Genomic DNA, 16,737 nt, shown 5'->3' with positions numbered 1-16,737 from the left:
TACAGCTTTACATTTGTCCTCCTGCCATAGTTGTCTTCCATTTGGCACTATTTGTCAGTCTAAGTTTCTGACATCTGTATTCCCCTCTGCCTACTTAATTTGCTACATTTTCATATTTTCTCCTTTAGTCAACAAAATTCAATATCTTCTTGTCATTCAAGGATTTCTACTGAGCCTCATCTATCTGCCTATTGGATCTTCTACTGCCTTCACCACTTACTGTTTCAAAGTTACCCATTTGATTTCTATTGTATTTCTTTTCCCTGTTTCAGTCAATCATTATCTAATGTTCCCTCATCTCAACAACCTCTTGTAAATTCAAATTATACAGGTTCCATCTCCTTAATTTTGTATCATTCTGCAATTTCTTCAGTTTTATTCTGCAGTTTATTGCCAATAAATTAAGGCCATAATATATACATCTGCCCTAGGAAATATTTTGTATTTTAAAATCTGATTTTGAAATCTCTATCTCACTATCATATAATCTATGAGAAACCTTCTTGCACCTGCAGATCACTTCCAAGTATACTACTTTCTTTCATGATTCCTAAACCAAGACTCAGCAATGGTTACACTGAGATCTGTGCATAATTATACCAGGTGGCTTCTGCTTTCATTCCTTCAGATCAATCCATGAAATCCTATTAGTTTTCCTTCTCTTCCTTTTCCTGCTAATGAATTGCAGTACACCACCACAAATAAATTTTCATCTCCCCTCAATATCTGAATAATTTCCTTTGTCTACTGATGCCTTAATTATTGCTTTTTCCTTGTGCTAACATCTTCCTGAGTGTTCTCCACCTTGAGTTCCAAATGGGTAACTATTTTAGCTTCAGAATATTGCACTTAAGAGGGTACCATCTTGTAGAACTTCACCACTTAAAGTTATCTGTTACTGTTAAAAATATAATTTTTTTCAGAACTGTGCTTTACATATTCACAACTCCAGACAAAAACATTATGAAGTCATTTCCACCTTGTCTGTCATTCGGAATGGAGTTATATACTCTTGGGAAAGGTCTTCTACAGTTTAGCAACTAAGAAAACAAGAGATTTAGAATCGATACCAGTTAAGCAGATTAAGAATGTATCTTGCTAGCCACTTCTTCTGCAAATTACATTATCTAGATTCAGCCACTGAAAATTCATGTTAGCTGCATGTTAAGTGAGAAGCTTCACTTTAAACAAGCATCTGTTGTTTCAAGTGTGAGTAACTATTTTCTTTGAAAACTACCACTATGAGCCACCAGTAGAAGATAAACAGAACACTTTAATATAACTAATGAAGTGTCAACTTTATTTTAAGGAACAGCTTTTGTGCTAATTTACTAACAGAAATTACTTTCAGCTTTTCCATACAAAAACATATTAAATATAATATTAATAGTTTTGTTGTTAAAAGTGTACAGATTAAGTTTCTGAGGGTTGGTTCTCTTTTGTTAAAGTATACACTGACTTGTTTCACGTCCGTGAATGTTCTCCTTGTTGATTGGTACCAACCAATAAGAGCAATGAAATGTATGATTTGCATTTTAAAGTGTGATTTAACACAGAATATTATGCCACAGGACAATCTTAATCTGTTACTTCAACTTTTTGCTGAATTTTATAATTATTTGGTCTTAATAATATCAGTAATTAATCCTCACCCTTGTATTAATAATACCTCCACACTGGTCCCTCATTGCATCAGGTTTCCACTATATCTGATTCGTTTCTTCAGCAAAACTAATTTTGGGACATTGTTTATGATCTGTCTTGAGGTTTAATGAAGCACCAGCAGGCCATTCTTTACTCTCTCTTCAATATTTTATTGAAAATTCCCATATTTTGGTATCCTCTTTTTAATTCAACTCTGCCACATGCATTCCTGCTCACTTAATTCATTATTTAATGGTCACAACACATTTTCAATGACTGTCATTTGGACCCCCTTTTTTTAGTACACTGCAAATGTTGTACCTGCAAAAGTAATACTGAATTCAATGTTGGACTACCTCTCTTCATTGCTTCTAATGTTTATAATTATTTTAATATCCTGCATTAAAATAATTTACACCAATAGAAGCCATTTACCAAATTTATTAATGTTTCTCAAGTGATGAGGCAAAAATATTAAAAGTGATCAAATGTTTCAAATTTCACTGATAACATGTCGATTATTTAGAATAATTATTTTAAAAAATTATCTTGTGACATTATATGTGCAGTTGTTCTGGAAGAGACTGCGTCGCGCAGTACTGCTGCCACGTGTGATTCAAATTCAAGATGCACAGGCTTGAGATGACAGCCAAAAAGAAGGAGATAGATTGGAATACAGCTGTTTTGGGGAGGCTTGTCAGCCCAGAAAAGGAGATAGATTAAAATGTGATTGATTTCTGGAGAGATTTTATTAGTGCTTCATGAGGTGCAGTTAGATTAGAATGTGATACTGCATAAGTGAAATGTTGAAGCAAGATGTTATATTTTTATGGTAGTTAATACTAATCAGTTAACTCCATTCTGAGTTAATGCCTAGCTATGTAACTTTCTGAAGCATTACTGAATAATTAAGATGTATTGAAGAATATTTCCAAATTAGAAATGTGGATAAAAGGAATAGAAATGCCATTTGCAATATTGAAAGCAGCAGAATGACATAGTAATCACATCAATGAGAGCACTTGTACAGAATCACAGATGAATTATGTTTGAGGAAAAAAGAACATAGCAACTACATTATTTGATGTAGTGAGTTTTAATTTGTTAAGAACAGTACATATTCTTCCCATCTATCCTGAACATCATTCATAGCTATTCTGCATGATGCTTTTCAGGCTGTTGTTTTCATGATGACAGTGAAATTGTTGTCAAGTGCCAAATGCCTAATGGAAAATCAAGAATTATGGAAAGGATAGAGTGCTACTCATCGTAATGATGACTTGCTGAATTTCTGACGTGCACAATGAAATGACTGTTACATTAAGCTTTCAGCCAAAACCTTCTTAAGAAAAGAGAAACACACATAAATTCAAACAAGCAAGCACACCTCACACAAGACTGCTATCTCTCGCTGCTCTGGTCTTTGAGGAGCCAAGACAGCAGTCGTGTGTGTGTGTGTGTGTGTGTGTGTGTGTGTTTGTGTGTGTGTGTGTGTGTGTGTGTGTGTGTGTGTGTGTGTGAGAGAGAGAGAGAGAGAGAGAGAGAGAGAGAGAGAGAGAGAGAGAGTGGGCTTGCTTGTGTGAATGCATGTGTGTTTTTCTTGAGAGAGAGAGAGAGAGAGAGAGAGAGAGAGAGAGAGAGAGAGTGGGCTTGCTTGTGTGAATGCACATGTGTTTTTCTTTTCTGGTGAAGGATTTAGCTGAAATCTTAATGTGTAACAGTCTCTTTGTTGTGCCTGCCTGCAGCACACTATGTTATTTTTATGGTGAGTTGCAATCAGACCTTTCCAAATTGTTGATATTACAGCCTGGACTTATCACTGTTTGGAAATGCCTAATGGATCTTTTCAGTTGACTGTAGGATATGTACTACACAAATTTCCATTGTCTCCATCAGTTACATTTTCATGGCTCTGTTGTCATCCTTACATATCTGAACTGTTCTCCTCTCTTCATTTAGAGAATGTGCTTTTTAGATAATGGAAACAGTAAAATAATAAGTTTCCATATATTTGAGGCTTGGAATCATTCATAGGCACATAAACTATGCTGAGAACATTGCTGAATGTTTGAATGATAGCTCAGCAAAGTTTTCAGTCATCATATGGCAATCAAAGACAATGCCTCAACTACAAGGCGAGTGGTTAGTATAATTCTTTCAACCAAGTACTACCCATTACCATAGCAATATGGTTTTTGATTTACAACAACACAGCTCACAGATGAGCAAAATGTCCTTTGTAAGTGTTTACAATAGTATACTTAAAATATTTATTAACTGTGATGTGTATTTTATTTGTGATCTGTCACTGTCACACATTATACTATACTGAGTACAAATATTTTATTGCAGAAGTACTTGAAACAATGTGCTACTGTTTTGATGCTACATATGAATGTCACTGCAAGAACAAAATAAATTATGCTGAACAATATAATGTATGGAGATTGAAAATAAACTACCAATAAAGACATAGTACCTGTAAATTATATAATACATATAAACCTCCAATAGTGCACATAGTTTCTTAAATTTGTTGTGATACCATAGTGCTTAGAAGGAGAAGTGTCATTACTTCTGTTTTTGTGATAGCTTTTATAACAGTAGCTGCTGCACACACCGACAGACTGTGCAGCTGTTGCTTATGACTGGCTGAAGTACACTTCTAATGGTGCAGCTCATAAGACACATTTACAATTGTTGTTGTGTTTAGTGGTGTTTCACAATGTTAAGGAATTTTTTATTAAAAAGTAACAGTAGAGTAATATTTTCGAGTGTGTTTATACATTTTTTCCACAAAACTTATCTCAAGAATTTTACCAGCAGTGAAAACATGGCACTATTCACAAGAGATATGAATACCATAATGTATCAGATGCATTCCACTCTTGAATACCAAATAACTCACTCTACAAAGATTTCCCCTCATACGAAATATTGACTGACTTTTACAAAACCGTCTGCTCAGAAAACAACACAATTTCTCAAACAGTACAATGGAATCTCTGTCACATTAAAGAGTACATTGGAAATTTATCAGTATTTATGCTCCAAAGGTTTTAAGTATGTAATGACAGGAAAATTCAACCAAGATCCTCTGGAACATCATTTTGGAATTTTGAGGTCTATAAGTTGTGAAGAGCATCCATCGACTGTAGATTTTTAAGTATGTTACAATGCATGTATGTCCCAGTTAAGATGCTGTATATGCATCTGGGAACTGTGAACCGAATTCAAATGTGGTTATGTTCTAAAGAAATGGAGGTATGAAACAAAAGCATTAATTTATCTACTTAGGACAAAATTAAGGATAAAATGGTGATAGTGGACTAGGAGAATGACCTTCCTACTCTGTACAAAGACAATATTCCAAAACAATGTTTAGTTTATCACATAGCATATTACATTGTCAAAAAGCTTAATAAACAGAGCAGGTGTGTTAAGTGTGCTCAAACCCTTGTGAAAGAAATGTTGTATGACTCAAAAGTTGCAACCTTCACTGCAATAAAGGACTTTGGCTCAATAAGAAGCCTTTTCATTTGATTTACCTACCTTGAAAAGAAATTGTCTTCCATCTCAACACTATGGGGTATACATTTTATGAGTGTTTAGAAAACACTGATGAAACTGTTTGAGGAACATGTGATTTAGGATGTTGTTGGAACATAAACTTGACCTTGCCAGTAAATTAATTTTCCATTTCATGAAGTGCTGCTTTTTCTTTCACATGAAAGAAATCAGCAAAGAGGTCTTATCAGCAAAGTCTGTGAAGACATCACTCAAGCTTTAAAAAGTTTCTGGCAATTAACATCTTCAAGTTATATGGCGAGTTTATATTATCTTTTATCTCCTATGTTTTAGTCTGCATTATTGTTAGGTATGTGCCTCTATAGATAATTTTTTGCATGTTGCGCTATATTTTGATCTTCATCAGTATATTTTATTTACTTATTATACGTGACCTGAAGTTTCATAATTGCCTTAAAGGATGTCAACATTTTATATTTCAATGCAGGTAGCATAGTTCACTTACCTTGTCTTAATCTTGTCAAATGAAGTGTTTTAAAATTGTGTAAGATCTGACTAGTACATATACCGAAATATTCTTCACCCAGCACTAAGCGATGGTAGAAATGCCTAGCACCTACTCTTCTTCTAGACTCTATGGTGGTAATGTAGCTCTGTGTACTGCTAAACTTGTGGTAATGATGTTCACAGTGTGTTTCTTGTCTGATTTGATATGCTGGCTAAAAGAACTTCTTTGTTCAGGTTCCCACAAGCTTCTCCCATTTTCTACACTGAAACTAATATTTATTTTCCATTTTATAATATAACTGCACTACTCTCTCTAGTAGACATTAAAAGTGCAGCCCATCTTAACACACCCTCTAACAGTTTCAATACCAATTCCAAAAACATGCTGATATTGTGGATTTGTGATTATTTCTGACATTTCTTTTAGGTCAACTGACAGTGTCTAACAGATAAATTGAATATCTATAAGCCTTACTCTCAAATTTCAGTCATTCTTACCAAACAGATATCACTATCAACAATCAGATGCCGAGTCCAAGAACATTGGCATTACATGTTCAGCTGAAGATGCTCCACCTCTATAGTGCTGATCATGAACAATATTAACCAGTGGTAAAAGACGCTTAATGTAAGAGATGGGGGAAATGATAAATTGCAACAAATATGTATTGTACTCTTGTTCATGAGACCCAGAAAATATTAGATACAGGCTCCCAGGTAGATGCTATTTTTCTTGACTTCCGGAAGGCGTTCGATACAGTTCCGCACTGTCGCCTGATAAACAAAGTAAGAGCCTACGGAATATCAGACCAGCTGTGTGGCTGGATTGAAGAGTTTTTAGCAAACAGAACACAGCATGTTGTTATCAATGGAGAGACGTCTACAGACGTTAAAGTAACCTCTGGCGTGCCACAGGGGAGTGTTATGAGACCATTGCTTTTCACAATATATATAAATGACTTAGTAGATAGTGTCGGAAGTTCCATGCGGCTTTTCGCGGATGATGCTGTAGTATACAGAGAAGTTGCTGCATTAGAAAATTGTAGCGAAATACAGGAAGATCTGCAGCGGATAGGCACTTGGTGCAGGGAGTGGCAACTGACCCTTAACATAGACAAATGTAATGTATTGCGAATACATAGAAAGAAGGATCCTTTATTGTATGATTATATGATAGCGGAACAAACACTGGTAGCAGTTACTTCTGTAAAATATCTGGGAGTATGCGTACGGAACGATTTGAAGTGGAATGATCATATAAAACTAATTGTTGGTAAGACGGGTACCAGGTTGAGATTCATTGGGAGAGTGCTTAGAAAATATAGTCCATCAACAAAGGAGGTGGCTTACAAAACACTCGTTCGACCTATACTTGAGTATTGCTCATCAGTGTGGGATCCGTACCAGGTCGGGTTGACGGAGGAGATAGAGAAGATCCAAAGAAGAGCGGCGCATTTCGTCACTGGGTTATTTGGTAACCGTGATAGCGTTACGGAGATGTTTAATAAACTCAAGTGGCAGACTCTGCAAGAGAGGCGCTCTGCATCGCGGTGTAGCTTGCTCGCCAGGTTTCGAGAGGGTGCGTTTCTGGATGAGGTATCGAATATATTGCTTCCCCCTACTTATACTTCCCGAGGAGATCACGAATGTAAAATTAGAGAGATTAGAGCGTGCACGGAGGCTTTCAGACAGTCGTTCTTCCCGCGAACCATACGCGACTGGAACAGGAAAGGGAGGTAATGACAGTGGCACGTAAAGTGCCCTCCGCCACACACCGTTGGGTGGCTTGCGGAGTATCAATGTAGATGTAGATGTAGATGTAGATTCTGAGGGGTAAGCAACAGTTGTGTTACAGTATGCAGCATCTCTCTGATGGCCGCCGAGTAAGTGACGCCAGAAACCTTTTCCAGAAAGTTAAGTGATTTAGACAGGAATACAATTTAGTTTAACGCCGACAACAAATTAAATATGTGCATTAGTGTATCGTTTAGTCTTGCCATTAAAGGTTTGACTTTTCTTTGCGTATTTTTTCAGAAAACACGAAAAGATCGTAACTTCGCGAAGTCGCGCTTAGGCTTAAATTTTGTAAACGTGTTTGTTTCTTGTTTCACGGTAATTTAACTAGTTTCTCGGTAACAAATAAGTAAACTACCATAAATAGCGTATAACTTCATTGTTTTAATACAGATTTCAGAATATCAGCGTAACTTTATATCAGAAACTTGCCTATATACATTTGTTTATAGGCCTAATTCTCGTAACGTTTTTGGAGAATCAAAGTTAAAGTATCTCGTTTAATTGTCCTTTTTTTTCATTCCATCGAGTGAAATATATAATAAATAGCGTATACCTTCATTGTTTTAATACAGATCTCAGAAAAACAGCGGAATTTTAAATCAGAAACTTGCTTATATACATTTGTGAATAGGCTTAATTCTTGTAACGTCTTTTTTGATTTTCGGTAATTTAATTGATTTATTCTAGCTAAAGTATTATTTTTGCCATGAGTGAGAAGTGCCTGACTTGCCGTAGAATTGTTAGTTCCGGGGTTTGGTGTGATGGATGTAGAAGTTTTTTTCACAGGGGGGACTGCAGTGGCGTGGGTGTTGGGAAAGTGGATCAGGCTCATCAGTGGTTATGTAGGATTTGCAGCAGAGATAGGAAGATAGTGGAACAGAAGGGGAAAATTGCTGCCCTTTAGCCTGAGCTAGATCAGGCTAGGGAAGATCTGGACAGGTTAAGGAGGGAGAAGGGCAAAGAGAGGTGGGAAGTGGCAACAGGTAGCAGAAGGAACAGGCCTAGAACTAAGTCTGACAGTTTTGTGGTGAATGTCAAAAATAAGTTTGACCTGTTGCTTCAGTTAGAAACTGATGAGCCTCAAGCAGAGGTAGGTGTAGACAGGACACAACAAACTTTCAATAGGAAATTGAAAAAGAATGTAGGAAAGTCATCGAAAAGGAAGAAAGTTTTGTTGTTAGGCAGTTCTCATGCCAGAGGTGTAGGCCAACTTCTGCAGGAGGAATTAGGACCAGAATACCAGGTCACAAATTTTTTCAAACCAAGTGCTAGTCTGGATCAGGTGACAGAGGATTTAGGTTCACTCTGTAAAGGATTTACCAGGGAAGACACCGTGGTTATTGTGGGAGGGCCAGGGAACAGCATCGACAGAGATCCTGGGTACAGTATAGAGTGTGACCTGGTAGAGATTGCGTCGGCATCGAGACACACCAATGTTGAATTTGTATCTGTCCTGAGACGCCATGACTGGCCTCATTTGAACTCTTCTGTTGGGAGAGTTAATTTGGAGTTGGAACAGCTGCTTGGGTCGGGTGCGGGGGCTCATATTGGTGTGGTTCCTGTCGATTATCTCAGTAGGTGGGACTATACCAGGTACGGCCTACATCTCAACAGGAAAGGGAAGGGGAAACTGGCTGGGGTAATAGCAGGAAATTTAAGGGGGGGAGGCACTGCCATGAATGGTAAAATACCAGAGGTTACAGGTGTTGGAGCAGCACCTTTTTTAGGATAGGTAAGACAGAAAGATGTCAAGTTCTACGAGAGGTCAGGATTGAAACAAATCTTCAGTTTAGGAAAGAAATTAAACAGCACAATTCTAGCACATTTGATCACCAATCACAGCTATCAATTATAAATTTTCACCAATCACCAGAGATTTTATCTCCACCAAGTTGTATCTCAGTCCTAGGTAATTGCATTGATGAATTAAAGTCACCCAACCCAGTTGACATAATCTGCCTCTCTGAACACCATGTGACCACTGGTATAGGAACTAGGCCTAAGCAAAATGAGAAACTCAGACAGGAGAGTACTGCAAATGTTAGAATAAGGAAAGGTTCTCATAAAAGTATAATTAAAAATAATGTAAGTATATTTCATCAAAATATTGGGAGTTTAAAGAATAAAGTAGATGAGCTTCTGGTTTGTTTAGAAGATTTAGAAGCTGAGAATGAAACAGATATACTATGCCTGTCTGAGCATCACATTGTTACTGATATGGATAAGGTAAATGTAAGTGGATATAAGCTCTCTGCACATGTAATGAGAGAAAATATGGAGAAAGGAGGAGTTGCCATATATGTCAAAAGTTATCATTGTGCAAAAAGTATAGAAACAAAAAAGTTTTGTGTAGAGAAACATATAGAAGCATGTGCCTGTGAGCTTAAATTAAATAAAGGCACATTTATAATTGTAACTGTATATAGGTCCCCATCAGGAAATTTTCATCTATTTCTGAAAAATTTGGACTCCTTGTTGTGCTATCTGTCAGACAGGGGGAAGCAAATTATTATTTGTGGGGACTTCAATGTAGATTCTCTGAAAGAGGGTAATAGGAAAAATGACCTTGAAGTATTACTCGGTTCTTTCAATTTGACACCCGTTATTGTTTTTCCTACTCGGGTGGTAAAGGATAGCAGCTCACTGATAGATAACTTCTTTATAGACCAAGATAAGTTTAACCAGATAAATGCTCAGCCTGTTGAGAATGGTCTTTCTGATCATGGTGCACAGCTAGTTACAATATATGACATAGCTCCATTCAGCAATACTAAACAGTCCTCCAAAGTAGTACGTTCAGTCAACGATTTAACAATTGCAAATTTCAGGGAAAGCCTACAGCAGTTAGACTGGGATGAGGTGTACCGCGAACCTGATGCCAATTTAAAATATAATTTATTTCATGACATTTTTGTAAATGCATTTGAAAACTGCTTCCCCAAGAAAAAGTTAAATATACTCGTAAGAAACCTTGTAACAAACCATGGCTTACTAAGGGTATAAAAATATCTTGTAACTGGAAAAGGGAAATGTATCTGACAGCAAGAAAGAGTAGTAACCCAGAAACTATCAAAAATTATAAAAACTACTGTGTTATATTAAGAAAAGTTATTACAAAATCCAGGAGTATGTGTATCATGTCTGAAATCAGCAACTCTGATAATAACATTAAAACAATTTGGAATATTATTAAAAGAGAAACAGGTCAACCAAGAGCAGAGGAAGACAGTATTACCATCAAATTGAATGAAAACTTTACGAACAAAAAGTCAGAAGTTGAAAATATTTTTAATAATCATTTTCTAAATGTTGTGGATATAGTAGGATCCAGGTGTTCATTAGAAGATGCTAGGCTGTTAATGGAAGAGGCCATGCCTATGCAATTTGATACAATTGAAATCTCACCCACTTCTCCCTCTGAAATTAGGAAAATAATAAACTTGCTTAAAAGCAAAAACTCACATGGAATTGATGGCATTTCCAGCAAAATACTAAAAGCTTGTTCTCAACAGATAAGTAAGATTCTGAGCCACCTGTGTAATAGCTCTCTGGAACAGGGCATTTTCCCTGATAGACTGAAATATGCTATTGTTATACCTTTGCATAAAAAGGGGGATAGATCTGATGTCAACAATTACCGTCCAATCTCCCTTCTAACAGCTTTATCCAAAATTTTTGAGAAAGTAATGTATTCAAGAGTAGCTTCACATATCTGTAAAAATGAAGTACTAACAAAATGTCAGTTTGGTTTCCTGAAAGGTTTTTCAACAGAAAATGCCATATATGCTTTCACCAGTCAAATTTTGTATGATCTGAATAACCGAACACCACCCATTGGGATTTTTTGTGATCTCTCAAAGGCTTTTGATTGTGTAAATCATGAAATTCTGCTAGACAAGCTCAAGTATTGTGGCATGAGTGGGACAGTGCACAAATGGTTTAATTCGTACCTAACTGGAAGAGTGCAGAAAGTTTAAATAAGTAGTTCTCGTAACATGCAAAGATCAGCACATTCCTCAAACTGGGGAACTATCAAGAATGGGGTTCCACAAGGGTCAGTCTTGGGTCCTTTGTTGTTCTTATTATATATTAATGACTTGCCATTCTATATTCATGAAGATCTTTGCTGATGATACAAGTATAGTAATCACACCTGACAAACAAGAATTAACTGATGAAATTGTCAATACTGTCTTTCAGAAAATTACTAAGTGGTTCCTTGTAAACGGACTCTCACTGAATTTTGATAAGACACAGTACATACAGTTCCGTACAGTAAATGGTATGACGCCATTAATAAATATAGACCTTAATCAGAAGCATATAGCTAAGGTAGAATATTCCAAATTTTTAGGTATGTCCATTGATGAGAGATTAAGTTGGAAGAAACACATTGATGATCTGCTGAAACGTTTGAGTTCAGCTACTTATGCAATAAGGGTCATTGCAAATTTTGGTGATAAACATCTTAGTAAATTAGCTTACTACGCCTATTTTCACTCATTGCTTTCATATGGCATCATATTTTGGGGGAATTCATCACTGAGGAATAAAGTATTTATTGCACAAAAGCGTGTAATCAGAATAATAGCTGGAGTCCACCCAAGATCATCCTGCAGACATTTATTTAAGGATCTAGGGATATTCACAGTAGCTTCTCAGTATATATACTCTCTTATGAAATTTGTTATTAATAACCAAACCCAATTCAAAAGTAATAGCAGTGTGCATAACTACAATACTAGGAGAAAGGATGATCTTCACTATTCAAGATTAAATCTAACTTTGGCACAGAAAGGGGTGAATTATACTGGCACTAAAGTCTTTGGTCACTTACCAAATAGTATCAAAAGTCTGACAGATAACCAACAAGTATTTAAGAAGAAATTAAAAGAATTTCTGAATGACAACTCCTTCTACTCCATAGAGGAATTTTTACATATAAATTAAGAAAAAAAAGAAAAAAATATTTAAAAAATAAAAAATAAATAAAAATAAAAAATAAAGAAAAACAAAAAACACAAAAAATAAAATTGTTATATTAACTTAAGTATGTTGTTAAATTAACCTAATTATGTCATGTATTAGAAAATTCGACTCGTTCCACATCATTACGAAATATCGTATTCATGATCCACGGAACTAGTATTAATCTAATCTAATCTAATCTAATCACCTGTGGCTGTTGTTATTTTTTTATGCTGAACAAAATTTGTTGTTATATGCAATATGTTTCATTGCATGGTTTAGATATCACATCAGACTGTAGATTAAACTTAAATGGCTGAAAAGTAATCAGTAGGAAAGCCCAGTTATTTGCAATTAAAGGATGTGAAAGGCAAGATATCATTTGATGGCAGCTATAATTTTAATATAACGTTAATAGCTATCCTTGACCTTGTTTCAATGATTAATTAGTCTTAATATATGGCACATGTGCAAAGATGCTGATGCACAGGCCTATCTGTTTATTACAGTTAATGTCTACTTCACAGTGTTAAACACCAAGAGGGCTATGTTATTGCACACACCACATTCAATAATATTCCATTCATCCTACAGCTATTATGTAAAGACCTTCACCAATACGCTATAAAGAAATTATAAACAAAAATGTATCCTATGATTTCTTCCAGATTTTAAGTTAACAAACCCCTAACAGATATGACTTTGATGCTATCAGTCTACATAGGAGATGGATCACAAAACACTCATGCAACACTTTCTAGAATATTGCTCAAGAGGTTGGGACCCCCCTACCAGATTGAACTAACAGAGGATATTAAACCTATTCAGAGAAGGGCAGCACAAATGGTCATAGGTTTGTTTGACCTTTGGGAGAGAGTCACATAGATGCTGAAGAAATTTAACTGGCAGACTCTTGAAGATGGACACAAACTATTTCAACAAAGCCTGCTTGCAAGGTATCAAGAAACAGTTTTAAATAGTGACTCTAAGAATATACTACAGCCCCCTATGTACAGCTCACATAGGGATTGTGTGGACAAGATAAGATTAATTACAGCTCATGCAGAGGCATTTAAAGAATTATTCTTCCTATTGGCCTACATGTTGCCAAGACTGTTTCGACTACACTGCAGAATACAGGAACTATAATTTGTATTTGTGTAATTAATGATCATTGCATATAAGAAGAATTATTACAAGCAAATCACCATCATCTATTTAGGTTTCATCATAAATATTGTCTTCTATTTGACAACTGCGTCAAATGTTAAAAAGTAACTGATGCGTTTACTCCAAAATATGTCCACCCTGTTCGTTACTTGGACACCAGTCAGGGTGTTGGTATTTGCATTTTAGAGGACAAATATGATTTTGTGTCAAGCAATTTGATGTCTTTGTGTCACACAGCATCATCTATTATGGTAAAATATTCTATAACTTTTACTTAAAGTGAAACTGTTGATTTAATAAACAAGAGAGTACAACCAAATATGTGGTTAGTGTTTTCATTTATAACAACATAGTATCATTATCATAGAACTGTACAGTACAGAAATGATCTTGAAGCAGATAACTATTCCGTTTCTATATTGATGAGAACATTGTGAACTGATATGCAGTAAATTATTTTTAAATTACTGGTTTGCTTGCAAAGTTGGAATTTGTGGTGCTGACCTCACATGAGATGTGATGTCACAAACTAATTCCAGAAGAGTTTTCTGAGTGCCATTTAAATGTGAATTTGTGGAATCAAAATTTAGTCCAGGAAAACAGTGATCCCATTTAAAGATAAATTTCTGCTACAGTATTTCATTATGTTTATGACAAACTTCTTGGAGTCAGAAAGTGACTGACCTGGCCTATATTGGTACTGTAGAGAGTGACAAAGTGGCATAAAATGTACTGGGAATTGAAAGTTCTGCATATAGATTGAAAAAAATGGCAATTGTAATGTTACCAAATGACTATCATCACCTGAGCTAAATGCGTATCACTCATCATCATCAACAACAATTTACCATCAACTGCCTCTTCCAGATAATTGCAGTTTTAATCTTTTGCATCTGAATTTGACTTTCTTGTTTCCTTACGTCAAGAATTAGATAACTTTCAGAGTTTTTTCTTCTCATGGGAAAACTAACACACAATTTCTGTAGATGTTTCCGATCATTTTGCCTCACTACATGCTCAAAACAATTTCCATTTCACTTTTTTAACAGCTGCTATCACCATCTCAACTAGTTATTTTCCCATTTTTAATTTTCTGCAAAGCACAAACAAACAATGTCCATTACATGACCAGATAGAGACTCCTGCAAAGCAATGCTTGGACTCAGGTACACAATCAACAGAACGTAAGCCCGAAAAAGAGGTTCTCAGGTTTGAATCCACAACCAGTAAACACCAATGGACTAACAGTAAAATGTAAAGATTATATTCATAATTCTCAGCTGCCCAGGGATGAAATCAACTGACTTTGAAGGAGAAGTTGTGAGCTAATCATTCTGTAAATGCAGTAAGTTTCATAAACAGTAGCCATCCAAAGATAAATCGATGTACACAAGGTCATCAAAGTCAATTGATTTCATCCCTGGGCAGCTGAGAACTATAAATACAATCTTTACATTTTACTGTTAATCCATTGGTGTTTACTGGTTGTGGATTCAAACCTGAGAACCACTTTTTGGGATTTGTGTGGCACACTCTGAAAAGCAGCTGAATTATCTGCACTAGCATACATTGTTGTGGACCTATAGATTGCTTGACACCAGAGTGTTTACTCAGCACAATTGGCATCTGCAGTGGCCTCAAGAACTGTGTGTACCCTCTGCCAGCCCTGCCTCCCAGCAATATGAACTATGCTAGTCATCTGAGAAATATCCTCTTGGTGGTGCATCAACTACCTCTGTATGTTCATCTCTGTCAAACGAGAAAACTGTAATCTTATTAAATTGTCGACTTTCTGTTTTGTCTTGTTATGCCCAAATGCATCTTTCCATTGCTCAGTGGTTGAAATTCAATGTTTGTACTTCCATAAGTTACATCTCCATCTACAGCTACATGGATACTCTGCAAATCACATTTAAGTGCCTGGCAGAGTGCTCATTGACCTTCACAATTATTCCCTAATATTCCAATCTTGATCAGTGTGCAGAAGAAACAAAGACCTATAGCTTTCCATGTGAGCTCTGATTTCCCTTATTTTGTTATGATGATCATTCCTCCCTATGTAGGTTGGCATCAACAAAGTATTTTAACATTCAGAGGAGGAAAATAGTGATTGAAATATTGAGAGAAGATATAGCCACAACAAAAAACACCTTTGCTTTAAAGATGTCCACCTCAAATCCTGTATCATGTCAGTGACACTCTCTCCCCTGTTCCTCGATAATCCAAAATGTGTTGATCTTCTTTCAACTTTCTCATTGTACTGTGTTAATTCTATCTGACAAGGATCCCACACTACACAGCAGTACTCCAAAGGAGTATGGTGAAGTGTAGTGTAGCCAGTCTCTCTGTAGTAGATCTGTTGGATCTTCTAAGTTTTCTTCCAATAAAATGCAGTCTTTGGTTTAAGTTCCTCACCACATTCTGTATGTGTTCTTTCCAATTTAAGTTATTCATAATTCTAATTCCTAGGTATTTAATTGAATTTACAACTTTTATATTTGACTGACTTATCATTTAAATGAAGTATAGCGGATACCTTTTAGCACTCATATGGATGACCTTCCAGTTTTCATTATTTGCACCATACAAATATCTTTTCTAAATAATTTTGCAATTTATTTTGATCTTCTGATGACTTTACTAGACAATAAATGACAGCATCATCTGCAAACAACCCAATACGGCTGCTCAGATTGTCTCCTAAATCATTCATATAGATAAGTAACAGCAGATGGCCTATAGCCATACCTTGGGAAACACCTAAAATCACTTCTATTTTACTTGATGACTTTCCATCAGTTAACACCAACTGTAACCTATCTGGCAAGAAATCACAAATCCAGTCACATAACTGAGATGATATTATATAAGCATGCAATTTTATTACAAGCCATTTGTGAGGTGCAGTATCAAAAGCCTTCTGGAAGTCTAGAAATATGGAATCAATTTGAAATCCCTTGTAAATAGCACTCAAAACTTTGTATGAGTAAAGAGACAGTTGTGTTCCCAAGAATGATGCTTTCTATAACTGTGTTGACAGTGAGTCAGTAAACAATTCTCTTCGAGGTAATTCGTAATGTTCAAACATCATATATGTTCCAGCATCCAGCTGCATATCAATGT

At 35.9% G+C, this 16,737-nt stretch overlaps 1 protein-coding gene across 1 annotated transcript in view; it reads left to right on the top strand.

Moving 5' to 3' along the window:
- The window catches only part of LOC124546011 (toll-like receptor 13), a 177,644-nt gene extending 174,458 nt beyond the window's left edge, over positions 1 to 3,186 (top strand). The window contains exon 10 of the mRNA XM_047124982.1: positions 2,214 to 3,186. Coding sequence (XP_046980938.1) covers positions 2,214 to 2,285 — 72 coding nt within the window. The 3' untranslated portion in view covers positions 2,286 to 3,186. The remainder of the gene's footprint in view (positions 1 to 2,213) is intronic.
- The last annotated feature ends 13,551 nt before the right edge of the window (positions 3,187 to 16,737 follow it).

This window comes from Schistocerca americana, chromosome 8, assembly GCF_021461395.2.
Source record: "Schistocerca americana isolate TAMUIC-IGC-003095 chromosome 8, iqSchAmer2.1, whole genome shotgun sequence".
Classification (NCBI taxonomy): Eukaryota; Metazoa; Arthropoda; class Insecta; order Orthoptera; family Acrididae; genus Schistocerca; species Schistocerca americana.
This window is presented reverse-complemented; position numbering and strand designations above follow the sequence as displayed.